This window comes from Muscardinus avellanarius, assembly GCF_963383645.1.
Source record: "Muscardinus avellanarius genome assembly, chromosome: 9".
Taxonomy (NCBI): domain Eukaryota; kingdom Metazoa; phylum Chordata; class Mammalia; order Rodentia; family Gliridae; genus Muscardinus; species Muscardinus avellanarius.
Genome location: NC_137795.1, coordinates 63,471,108 through 63,484,830, shown reverse-complemented (window position 1 = coordinate 63,484,830; position 13,723 = coordinate 63,471,108). Strand labels below are relative to the sequence as shown.

The 13,723-nt window shown below is 36.1% G+C and overlaps 1 protein-coding gene across 3 annotated transcripts in view; it reads right to left on the bottom strand.

Annotated features, from left to right (window-relative positions):
• Positions 1–13,723, bottom strand: part of AKAP9 (A-kinase anchoring protein 9) — a gene marked incomplete at both ends in the record, with an annotated part of 191,974 nt that overhangs the window by 22,274 nt on the left and 155,977 nt on the right. For all 3 annotated transcript variants that reach the window (XM_080702008.1, XM_080702009.1, XM_080702010.1), the window contains 8 exons: positions 857–1,076; positions 4,472–4,616; positions 9,450–9,638; positions 10,052–10,240; positions 10,793–10,914; positions 11,024–11,084; positions 11,425–11,913; positions 12,454–12,594. In XM_080702008.1, coding sequence (XP_080558134.1) covers positions 857–1,076; positions 4,472–4,616; positions 9,450–9,638; positions 10,052–10,240; positions 10,793–10,914; positions 11,024–11,084; positions 11,425–11,913; positions 12,454–12,594 — 1,556 coding nt within the window. The remainder of the gene's footprint in view (positions 1–856; positions 1,077–4,471; positions 4,617–9,449; positions 9,639–10,051; positions 10,241–10,792; positions 10,915–11,023; positions 11,085–11,424; positions 11,914–12,453; positions 12,595–13,723) is intronic.

Genomic DNA, 13,723 nt, shown 5'->3' with positions numbered 1-13,723 from the left:
CATGCTTGTAATCCCCGCGCTTGGGAGGCTGAGACAGGAGGATCACACAGGTTCGAAGCCAGCCTCAGCTACTGAGTGAGGCTCTCAACAACTTAGTGAGATACTGTTTCCAAATAAAGTATAAAATAGGTCTGGGAGTATAGCCCAGAGGTAGAAATCCCTGGGTTCCACCCCCATTACCACACACACACACATAAAATGGAGGCATATTATAAACTAGGTAGTAAAAAAGTAAAAACTAAAGACTAAGAATTCTTGACTGATTCATTTCAAATTAACTGTTTATAAGTAAAATTGTTATTTACATATTGTATATTATAAGCAATTATGCAGTTTAATGCTACAAAATAATACTGATAATTTTTTCCTTATCTTTTACTGAACATGAGTCATCATATAAATTTGGGTGTGTCTGAAAAATTAATGTTCAAAATTAAATGACTGTACTTGCAATGTATCTCTGGCAATGAGTATATCTCAGTATTTACAGCAACAAATATAGCTTTTCACAAGCATTATTCTTCAAATACTGCAGGTTTTAGCTAACTAAACCAGAAATGCTATAAATTTCACTTCAGATTAGTTGGTGGTAAAATAAAGATCAAAATTTTATTTTACACATGCCTCAAATAGAAATTAAGCCACAGTTGAGAAAATTCTATAATAATCATGAGTTTATAATGTACAATAATTTGGGACTGTCCTTCTCTACTGCAGTTTTTCCTGTAATAAAGTTTCATGCTATTTGAACATCATGTACAATGTTTTATTTTTATAACACTTGCAATAATGTTTATGACAAAATTACTCCAATTCCTTCACTAATACATGTTTATGATAAAGAAGCTTGGCACACCTGAATGCTTCTAATTCCTTTAGGTGCTTATGCTGTGCTTTGAGTGTTGTTTCTAGTTCCAATTTCGTTTGTGCAAGTTCACTTTTTAGTTCAGCAATCACCATTTTTTCCGAACTGAGCTGATCCTGCAGTTCATTTGCTCTGTCTTTTACACTGCTGAGCTCCACCTGCATCTCCAGAATTTGAGACTGTTTCTGTTGCATGTTATATTCCAAGAGTTCTAAAGGAAAAATGATTAGTATTTAAATATGATCTAGCAATTCGTATTTAAGTGTGATCTAGCAAAATAAATTCAATTTGGTTTTGTAAATATTTGATAAGAACTGATTTGTAATCTAGGAGATTATGCAAAGCAATCATGAAAAGACTGAAGTCCCCAAAGCTGGCAGTTCATATAAATTAACTATACATGCTTTCTTCACAGTGCTAGTGGCCAAGATTTCAGAACTATAAGTATATAAGAATAAAAGCTTAACAGAATACATTAATGGATGCAAGATCTAAAATAAAAATCCTTAAATGTTCACATAATCTTATAAACAGGAACTTGCTTATCTGTTCACTCAGAATGTCAACTGTTCACACTAAAAATTTCCAATGACTTTTGATAGTCACACGTAGTACTTATAGTTTTCTATTTAACTATGACTATAATAATCAACATTGCATGCTTCTTTTGTTGTCTCTCTTTGCAAATGGTCCCTAAGAAAATTCTGTCTCCAGTAGTAGGAAGTCCACACCCAAATTAAGATCCTGGGGTTTTTTGTTGTTAAAAACCAAGCTCTGGCTATGTATTTGTCACAATAAAAACTAACAGGAGGAACTCTAGATGAAGAAGAAGATTTTATAGAGGAGCAAATAATGTGAGCCCATGCTGTGACTTCAAAGACTGCAAAAGCATGGGTGTTTCTACCATTAAATAAAACAAAACAAAATTACTGAAGATTCAGGGCTATATCCTTATTAGATATAATGCAAATTTTCTATGATTTTCATTTATAGTGTGATTTATTCATCCACTGATTTATTTTTTTTTTGTACGTGAAACTGGGGGTTGAATACAGGCACATTCTACCTCTGAGTTACACTCCCACCAGCATCCCCCCCCCCTTTTTTTTTTTGGAAACAAGGTCACACTAAGTTGTGGAGGGTCTCATTAATCTACTGAGGCTGGCCCTGAACATGTGATCCTCCTGTCTCAGCCTCTCATGTACTGGGATTGATTATAAAAGTGTGCCACTCTTAAACTACACTACTTGTGTAGTTTAAACAGGTATTCTTACTGAAAAGATGGAAAAAGACCCAAACAAGCATATCACAAAAGCAAACATCCAACTAGTCAAGAATCATAAGAAGTACTAAATCACTAGATAATTAGCAAAAAATGTCTGACAATACCCGATGTTCACAAAGATGTGAAGCAACAAAACCTGCATATAATTATGGGAGTGTACAAAATGATAAGATACACTCTTTAAAAAGGTGGGTATTATCTAATGAATGTGAAAATAATGCATCCTAGGACCCAACAATTCTACTCCTAGAAAAACTAATGTATACATGCATCAGAAACACTGGAGGACAATGTCCACAACAGCACTGACTGTAATAGCTTAAAAAACCAGAAACAATCCCAATGTCCAGCCACAGAATGAATATGTAAATTGTGGAATAGCCACACAATGGAATTCCAAACAGTAACAAAAATGAACTAGAGGTACGTGCAGTAACTTGGAAGAATATAGAAAGGTGAAAGAAGCAAGACAAACTATTATCAATTCTCAGACTGATAAAGTTTGAAATGAGAAAACATTAAATATGATTTAGAGATATATAAATTGTAATGAAACTAAAAAATCAGGATAAAGATTACCTCAAAGTTACTACAGAATAGTGAATGAGGGGCTTTTGGGAAATGAGCAATATATTACTTCTTGACACAGTTGATGTTTCCACAGACCGTCTTTTAAAAATCTGTCAGGCAATGTATCTGAATTTTGTACTTTTCTATAATATATGCTACATTTCTATAATATATGTTTTTTTTAAAGAATTAAAATATGTAGCTAATTTTAAGAGTTTATAGGAATACAATTCAAATTAACTACATTATGGAACCAATCTGTGTCTGCCAACAGATGAATAAATGAAAAAAATGTAGCCAGGTGTAGTGGCACACTTGTAATTCCCAGCATTTGGGAGGCTAAGACAGGATTGTAGTTGCAGGACAGTCTCAGGTACTTAGTGAGGCCCTTTGAAACTCAGTGAGACCCTGTCTCAAAATAAGGACTATAAAATACGGCTGGGTGTGTAGCTCGCAGTCAGAATTCCCCTGGGTTCCATGCTCAGTACCACAAAAAAAAAGGAAAAAAAAAGTATATATACATAATGGAGCTTTACTAGTTAACATAATAGTATTATTATAGTTATTATAGTTATATTATTAAGGTTACTATTTATATGATAATAACATTATGTCATTTGTAAAAAAAATGGATGAACCTCAAGAACATTATGCTAAGTGAGATCAGAGTCTCACAAAGTTAAGGGTCGTATGTTTTGTTTTGTTTTTTGTAGTACTGAGGATGAAACCCAGGGGCATTGTACCTCTGAGCTATACCCCCAGCCCTATTTTTTAGTCCTTTTATTTTTGAAACAGGGTCTCATTGAGTTGTGAAGTAGACTTAGTAGCTAAGGCTGTCCACGAACCTATATCCTCCAGTCTCTGCCTCCAGACTGCTAGGATTACAAGCATGTGCCATCAATGCCTGGCCTAAGGGTCATATGTTTTCTCTCATATATGGAAGCTAGAGTGAAAAGAGTAAGGAAAAAGGACTTCAGATAAAAGAAGAGAGACTAATAGACTAATGGAAGGGGTTGGGATGGAAGGGATTAAGGGAAAAAGAATGATTGAGGAAGAAAACAGATTAATGTTATGTTTATATATGAAGGTATCACTACCAATTTTACTAACATGTATTAGGAGGAGGTTGGGGAGTAGGGTAGTATTCAGAGGAAAACACACCAAGAAATGGGTGTATATATAAATATATTGTTTTGAATTTCACTACGGTGTATAATTACAATGGATCAATAAAATGATTTTAAAACGTGCAGAAAGCCAGGTTTGGTGATACATGCCAATAATCCCAGTACTTGGGAGGCTGAGACAGGAGGATTGCAGGTTCAACCTAGTAAAACCATTTCAAAACAAAATTAATAAAGGGCTGAGGGTGTAGCTTGGAGGTAGAATGCCTCTGAGTTCAATTCCCAGCACCAAAAAGCCCCCCAAAAATCAAAATCAAAATAAAACAGGGCTGGGGGTGTGGCTTAGAGGTAGAGTACCTGTGGGTTCAATCCACAATACCCCCCCAAAAAGTAATGACTTAACTTTATCAGGATAAGATCTGTTTATTTTAAATTAGATATAACTGTATAAAGCATTTGGACAATCCTCTCTTACAGTAATTAATATAGATCATCTCCTTAATGTTATGAGAATGAGGAATAAATGTGGCTATCAGGAAATACGTTCTAACTGAATAGGAATAAAGGAAACAAAGTGGACTATTTCCACCTGTTTGTGTAATTACAGGAGCCTGCCATATAACACACCTTGGCTTGGTTTATCACTGTCCTGTTCTCTCTTCAGGCTCGTTTTCCTACTATTCAGTTGAGTACGCAGTGCTTCAATTTCAGATAACAAACTCCTCCTATCTGCTTTCTGGATACATTCCATAGCCGCTTGATATTCAATACCCTGTACAACAACAACAACAACAACAACAACAACAACAACAACAACAACAACAACAAATCAAATGAAGAGAGTTGTAAGCAGAATAAAATTAAGAAAAAGATTGAAGAATAAATAAAAGACATATGCTAAAATTGTTATATTTTTAAAATTTCATCATTTTTCTTGTCTAAAATGTGTGAGGTGTGCCGGGTGTGGTAGCACATGCTTGTAATCCCAGCTCTTGGGAGGCTGAGACAGGAGGATTGCACAAGTTTGAAGCCAGCCTCAGCTACTCATTGAGGCTCTCAGCAACTTAGTGAGACCCTGTTCCCAAATAAAATATAAAATAGGTCTGGGAGTATAGCCTGGAAGTAGAAAAGCCCCTGGCTTCCACCCCCAGTACCACCAAAAAGAAAAATAATAATAATAAAATGTGTGAGGGTTATGTGCCAAACATACTCCCTTACCTTTAAGTATTACATAATTTATTTCCTAAAAATGAGAGCATTTTTATAACCATACTATAATTATCAAAAGAGAAATGAACACTACTGCCATCTTATCTAATATAGAGAGCCTTTTCAAATTTTGGGTTTTGTGACCTTGATTGTTTTTGAAGAGTACAGGCTAGTTATTTTGCTCTAAGTTCTTCAATTTAAATTTTTTTTTTTTTGTATTTTAGTACTGGGGATTGAATCCAGGGGCATTCTACCTCTACCCTACATTTCAATCCTTTTAAATTTTTATTTTGAAACAAGGTCTTTCTAGTGGTGGCAAATCTCACTAAATTGCTGAGGCTGATCTTCCTGTCTCAGCCTCCCAAGTACTGGGATTACCAACATGCACTATCACATCTGGCTAAAAAGAAACTTATTTTGAAGGAATGTAAGTCAAAGTTCCTGTGTACCCCTCAGATACTTTTCTCCAATGGATAATATGTTACATAATTATAGTACATTACTGAAACTAGAAAACTGATGTGGATGCAGTATATATATTTTTTGTGGTACTAAGAATTGAGCCCAGATGCATTCTACCTTTAAGCTACACCTCAAGACCTATTTTATTTCCAATTGACAACAGGGTATCGCTAGGTTGATGAGAGTTACACTACTTGCTGAGGCTGTCCTCCAACCTGAGATCCTCCTTTTCAGCCTCCCAAGTACTAGGATTACTTGTGTGCCACCAAGCCCGGCAATACAATATTATTTAAGCTACAGGGTTTATTCAAATTTCATTAGTTTTTACATGCACTTATGTTTTTCCTTGGTATACATTACTATGGCATTTTGTCACTTGTATAGGTTCATGTACATGTATCACAACCTGGGTACAAAATCACATCTTCCCCCTAACTTTAACCCCCGGCAACTACTGATCTGTCCTTTATCATTATTTTGTATTTTTGAGACAGTCATGTAACATACAACATATTGAGGGTACCAATAGTTTGTTCTTTTTTAATTACTAAGTAGTATTTTATTGTATGGAGGACAATCTGGACTGTCTCTGGCTTTGGGCTATCAAAAATAAAACTGCTAAGAATAGTAATGTATAGATTCTTATGGAGAGAAAAACTTTCAATTGTCTGATTAAATACTATTGAGAGTGACTGTCAGCTCATATGGTAAATGTATGTTAAACTTTATAAGAAACTGTCAGATTAGTTTCTAGAATAGCTCTTTTTTTAACACTGCTATCACTAATGTATGTATGAAAGATAAAGTTTCTTTGCATCACTGCCACTACCTGGTTGTATCACTATTTTTTATCTTGGCTATGCACACAGATGTGAAGTAGCCTAAATTTGTTTTGGTTTGCTATTTCCCCAAGAGTAGATTCTGGTTATGTATTTAACATAAGTACCACAAAATGATGCTACAGTGTCCTTGACATCAAGAAGTACCTGGTGTTGTTTTTTTTTCCATTACTGGTAATATTAACTCTGATCACCTGGGTAAGATGGTGTATGCAAGGTTTCTCTACTATAAAATTACTTCTTTTCCTTTTATATTTAAAAAGGATTCTGTGGGGATTTGCTTTGAGACTATGTAAATATGCTTTTCTTAATTACTTTTTTATACTAGTTTTAACATCTATTACTGATTATTGCTTGATCAATATTATGCTATTAGTGAAAGGATGATTTCCTAATTCTATCATTTCTTCTATATTTACTTGCTGGCATTCTACTACAATAGTATTTATTTATTTATTTTTATATAATCTCTTGATTCTTTTTATTTTTTTATTGGTGCATTGTATTTATACATCATAATGGGGTAAAAAACTTGTGTAGACATAAATGAACACATCAGCCAGCCAGCCCCCACCCAGTCCCCACCTCACTCCCTCCCCATCCCTCCCTCCCATGCTTGGCTTAGTGGCTGACTATGATATGAATAAGTACATCGTGTGCTTTAAAGAGTTTCCTTCTTCCCCCCTCCCATCCCCACAGTTAGGTTGCCTTATTTGCTCCTCTAAAGGATCTCCTTTTTCACCTGGAGTTCCTCCTATGACCCATTTCACCTTAATCTGTCACATCAATAATCTGATATTTCACTTTTTCAAATTTGGTCAGTGCTAGTCTTGTTTTGTGTGTGTGTGTGTGTGTGTGTGTGTGTGTGTGTGTGTGTGGTATTGGGGATTGAACCCAGGGGAATTTTACTGCTGAGCTACACTCCCAGCCCTATTTTATTTTTATCTTGAACCATGGTCTCACTAGGATGATGAGAGTCTCACTACTTGCTGAGGCTGTCCTTGACCCTGTGATCCTCCTATTTCAGCCTCCCAAGTACTGGGATTAAAAGAACGGGCCACCATTGCCTGTCTATAAGTGTCTTAAACTGGCTTCTGTCACCTTTTGACATATTCCCTGCATTCTTTGAATAATTCTTTACTTGCTGGCAAAACAAGACATTCCAGGTTCACAGTGTACCTTCCCTACTCCAGGCCTGCCTGGAACCACCAGGTTTCCAAGGAGCCTTAGTTCTTTTTAGTGGAGAATGTGATTTAAAAATCATAACCTGGGTGCTAAGTGTTATAAGGGGACTGCTAACTACTGACTTGATTGTTACTAGTTTTAGGTCTTTTCAGGTATTAAATTTTTTTACTGAATCAGTTTTATTAAGTGGTTGAGGGGGTACTAGGGATTGAAATCAGGGGCATTCTACCTCCAAGCTATACCCCTAGCCCTATTTTATTTATTTTTATTTTGAAACAAGATATAAATTGCAGAACCTCATTAAGTTGCTTAGGCTGGCTTCAAACTTGTGATCTTCCAGTGTCAGCCTCCCAAGTACTGGGGATTATAGGCACATGCCACCATGCCCAGCTAACAAGTGATTTTTTTAAAAAAATAATTTGTTCACTTACCTAAGTTTTTAAATTTACTGACAAAATCATTCATAATATTCATATTTCAGTTGTATCTTGTTATAATTCCATTTTCATTCCTATTTTTTTTTTGTGGTACTAGGAATGGAACCCAGGGGCATTCAACCTCTGAGTTATACTCCCTTCCCTATTTTTTATTTTGAAACAGGGTCTCACTAAGTTGCAGAGGGCCTCACTAAGCAGCTGAGGCTGGCCATGAACCGTGATCCTCCGGTCTCAGACTCCTGAATACTGGGATTATAAGCGTGCACCACCACGCCCGGCTCATTCCTAACATTTAAAAAAGTATGTTTTAGCTGGGTATGGTGGCACATGCTTGTAATCCCAGTATTTGGGAGGCTGAGAAAGGAGGATCACAGGTTTGAGGCCAGCCTCAGCAACTTAATGAGGCCCTCTACAACTTAGACCCTGTTTCAAAATAAAAATAAATAAAATAGGGCTGGTAGTGTAGCATGGAGGTGGAATGCACCTGGGTTCAATCCCTAGTACAAAAAAACAAAAACAAATGTATGCTTTATCATTTTTTTTTTTTTTTTTGGTGGTACTGGGGTTCCTGGAAGCCCTTCTACCTCTGGGCTACACTCCCAGACCTATTTTTTATACTTTTTATATTTGGAAACAGGTCCCTTAAGCCAGCGCGGCTGGCTTTAAACCTGCGCAATCCTCCTGTCTCCGCCTCCCAAGTGCGGGGATGACAAGCGTGCGCCACACGCCCGGCGCTATCATTGTTTAATCCTTTAGAAATGCCAGTTCTCCATGAGCCTTTCAAAGAACCACTTTGTAATGCTCTATATCCTCTATTACACTAGTGTATTATCTCATTAACTTTTTTTTTAAAGCAGTACTGGGGATGGAACCCATGGGCATTCTACCTCTGAACTATACTCCCAGTCTTATTTTGTTTTATTTTGAAATAGGGTTAACTTGGGATAACAAGTGTGCTCCATCACACCCAGCCTAATTAACCGTTTTTATTATAGTCAATTCTCATTCGTGAAGTACATTTTTACAGATTTCCCTACTTGCTGTAATGTTTTTAATCAATATCTGTGTTTCTTTCGCTGTTATTATACATATATAGAATAGCAAAAAATTTTGATTGCCTCATGTATATATTCCTAGCTGAGGTCACAAAAGGGGATACTCTAAATTTCTGTTTAAGCTTTTGTACTAAATAAATGTCCTTTTACAATATTTTAGTGCCTTTTTTTCATTTTGTGCTTTTTATTTGTGATTTCATGGTTCAGAAGATCTCCCAAGTGAAGCATCACTTACTGACTGGTTGATGAACATGTTATAAGCAGAGACTTGTAGGAAGCTATTAAAACATTAAATTAAAATATAGAAAGCCCTGTTAAAATGTTAACCTTCATTCTTAAAATAAGACTCTAAAACAAAACAATCACTTATTTACTACTGTTAAAAGGTATTCTTTAAAACAAAGTTTTGTTTTAATACCTGTTCTTGCATTCTTTGTTCCAAAGAGTTCAATAGTTCAACTGCATCCCTAGTACCAAGGGCTATCAGCTCGGTCCGAAATGCAGCGAGTAGAACACTGCGTTCTTTTAAGAAAATGTCTTGTAGGGCAAGCAGAAGTTCACCTCGCCAGTCTGGGAGGTGCTCATGAGATTGAGTATTATCATAAACCTGGCAGAGTGCAAAAATACAAAAGTTAGTTTTCAAATAAGCATATTCTTATAACATTCTAAAATTAGTAATCTACTATCCAAAATAAATATCAGGCCAAAGAGCATATGTATTTTCAAGCATGGACACATATATAATCCATGTGAAAATATATATAAAATATAACTAAAGCCAGGAGCAGTGGCACACACTTGTAATCCCGGTTTTGGTAAACTGAGGCAGGAGGACTGCAGGCTCAAGGACAGCATATGGTAATTTAGTGAGCACTGAGTCCAAATTAAAAATATAAAAGGGTTGGGGGATGTAGCTCATTGGTAGAACACATCTGGGTTCAATCTCCAGCTTCCCCCTCAAAAATTAGTGTATTGTTATTTGACATAACATTATTTAGAAGCATACTGCTCTTTGAGTACCTCAGCTTTTCTCTGCACTTGCATTTTGGAAATTAAATCCTTAAGAGATGAGATTGTATTGAGATAAGCTCTTCTTTCTTCTAGCCAAGTCTCTGAAACTTGCTGAACAGAATCAATGTCTTCACCACAGGGAGACTCTGTGAGAGAAAGCACCTGCATGCCCTCACTGTGGACAGCTCTTAGTAATCCCTAGAAACCAAAACCAAAAGCCAACATTATGATGACTCCTTCAAAGACTGAAGTTAGACAAAGACAGACTTCAAGCAAGGTAGTAATATCAAGCTATACTGATTAGAAAAGCCATTGCAGTAAACTCCAGCCCACCTTTACTGAGTTAATGCCTTTTGCTTGTGGAGGAAAAAGCCAATCCCAATGGATTAAGATCTTTATCTCTCAAGTTTTTTCTATGTAGCTAATACACTCTTCCTAGATTTAAGGATTAGCCACAGTTTTTACCAAAAGAAATGATCTGGGAAAAATTCCATTTCTTGAGACAGCTTTAATAATTTTTGCAAACAAAAACATCAGAAATAATAATTATTTTAAAATTTCATACATATAATTAAAATATTATACTTTTTATCTGAAATTAGAAAATTAAATGAAACATATCCTCAAGGATCTTTCTAGCTATACATTTTTCCTCTTCAGAGAAGATTCCATTATGTACCTTCAAATACATTACTACATTCAATATAGAAATGATACTGGCTAAGTTAACTAAAGGATGTCTTTTAGTACCTTTATTTTCTTTGGAAATGAATCTGTTGAACTTTCACCTTCTTCTCCTCGGCCTTCTGATACTGTGTCAAATCCCTGACTTTGTGTAAGGTAAATTCCTTGACCCCAGTCTGATCCAGAATCTAAAATAAAAAAAACAATGATTTGCTCTAAAAAAAAACCCCACATGTCCAACAAAAATAATACTCTTAAAGAAATACTACAAACACTCCAGAAATGTATATAACTTACCACTTGAAGTTTCTCTAGTTTGATAAGCATTAGAGTATGTTAATTCAGGAACTGAAGATCCCTAAAAAGAGAAAATAAATAAAATACATTTTTTACTTTAATAAAAACAGGACCCAATGAATTGTTATTTTTTAATGCTGTAAATATAAAAGAAATCAATCTAAATCATACTTGTCACAATAAATGAAATTCCCCATGATTTACAAATCTATAATTTTTTTCTTCATGGATATTACCATATTAAGAAGACACATTTATAAATTAACAAGTCATAACAGGTTTCAAGTCTTTACAGGAACTTTCAATCCCCATATTTCTTTTTAATATATCTCTGAAAAACATAAAATTCTCAAAGAAAAATCACAGAATATTGAAAAAAACACACTATGACAGCCAAATACCTCTTTAGATCTCAGACACTGTATAACTGTCTTCAAGGTACCACACTCCTCTGTCAGAAACTGAATAGCGGCAAAATGCTCCCTCTTCAAGGTTTCAGTTTCTGAAATATGTCTGGATTCCATATCCAAAATTTCAGCAGCATGTAGTTCTTGCATCTGTTCAATTTTTTCAGTAAACTGACTGATTATTTCAGTGACTTCTTCTGACGAACAATGGCTCTGTAAATCAATCTGAATTCCTGTATTTCTAACAAGAATTTGTGGAGTCTGGTTGCTGCTGTTGACCCTGAGAGTTCCATCTGTTTGGGATGCCGAACTTTTACCCACTTTAGTAGGAAGTGGCTCTAATGAACAGATTCTTCCATTTTCTGGTACCTCTGTCTTACTCTCTTTTTCTAAGAAGCAGGATAATTTCTCTTCTGCCTCTGTGAGCTGATCCCTAACTTGGCATAAATCTTTCTGAAGGGATGCCATATTTATTTCTTTTACCTAAAACATAATGAGAACAATAGAGAACTCAGTTAAAAATTTTGCACATCAAATGTAGAACTCAGGGTGGGAAGGAAGAGAGTATAATTCATGCTGGTATTATAATCTGCCTCAGAATAATAGAATAAACATTTCAGAACACCCGTAGTTTATATGTATTTCCACATGTATGTATGTCACAAGATACTATACAGGTGAAATAATTTTATCAGCCTCTATTTTGCATTCTCATGGAAATTATGGTTCTCTTTAACATCTGTCTTTCTCTTCCTTTGCTAACAGAGATTAAAAGCATCCTCCGAATAAAGATCTCCAAGAAAACCAAGCAAAGGGATGCTGGTAAAGAAATTTATAACACAAACGGTGGCCCGGTATCGCAAAAGAAAAAAAAAAGAAATTTATAACAATAAACTTTTCAATAAATCTACTAGCAAAATTTACTTAAGTTATGAATCTGCTTTTATTTTAACAAAAGAGAATATACTTTGAAAGGTAACTATGATAGGTAGTAATGAGTGAGTTAAGAGCTTTGTTACTTACCAAAAGCTCTTCTTGAAGTTTCTCTGCCTTTTCTTTATAACTGGAAAGTTCTTCTTTAGTAGCCACTGACTCAGCTCTAAGAGCCTCAAGTTCACCAGAAAATTCATTTTCTCCACTGGAATGAATTAACTCACTAGATGTCTGAATGGCAGTAGAACACATAAAAATCACATTAAAAAAATATAGCTAAGTTCAAGGCACTTACACATTCTAACAAAGCTTTTCCAGGAATGACTTTCTGCAGATAAAAGGGGTTTAAATGATGAATGCTCTTTTGATAAATAGGGAAATGTTTTCATAACTGTCATTTTATATTCTTAAGACAGTAAGAAAAAATTGGGGGGGACTGAAAGGTAAAACATGCAATTAATATATATCCTAAATATTTAGAAATTATTAACAAAATATTCTTTGTTACCACTTGAGAGTTTCATATTTATATCACTTTCCTCAAAGGATACACAATATAACTAAGATAATCTTAGATGTTATATATGGAAAGTAATCCTAGTATTTTAATATTTATTACCTATAGTAATATGTAGTTCCGAAGCCGGAAGATGGCGACTGAGAAAAGCGGGGCTTAAGAGCCCCGCTAACAACCAATCCCCATTACCACAAAATCAGCGCCTTTCATAGCCAGAAAACACCATCACCAGAGAAACAAAAAAATCACCAGGCTCCAGAGAGAAAGCGGATTGAGAACAGAGCTCAGAGCCACAGAGGAGATACACCGGCCTCATACTGCCGGCGGCAGCGGCGAATTCACTGGACGGCTACAGCAAGCCGAGGTGAGCCGTTGCGGAACAGCCAGACGGGATCTTTCGGCGCAGGGAGCATCTAAAGCTCCCAGTGGCTGAGCTCAGCACACGCTGCAGGGACTCAGAGTGGAACTCAAAACCAGAGAAGAAAAAAGACGCCAGCCTCACGGCCGAGGGTGTGGCAGCAGCGCCATATTGCCACCGGCGGCAGCAGCAGTAATTCACCGAGTCCAGTACAGCTATATCTGCGTACTCAAGAACAGTGAGTCAAATTGTGGGCCAGAGAGGAGAAATCCCAGTACTGTACTCCCTGGGACTTGACCCAGTGGGGGAGTGGCGGTGGCAGAGATATCACACCATAGGAGAACGTGCAACCTGGCACCCCCCATAGTCTAAAGCAGCCTCTTTCGACTCCCTGGGTTGGAGACTCTGTGATACAACCCAGTAAAGGAGTAGTGGGGTCAGAGATACTACAGACTCAAGATCCAGAGCACCTTAAGCGAAGTCAC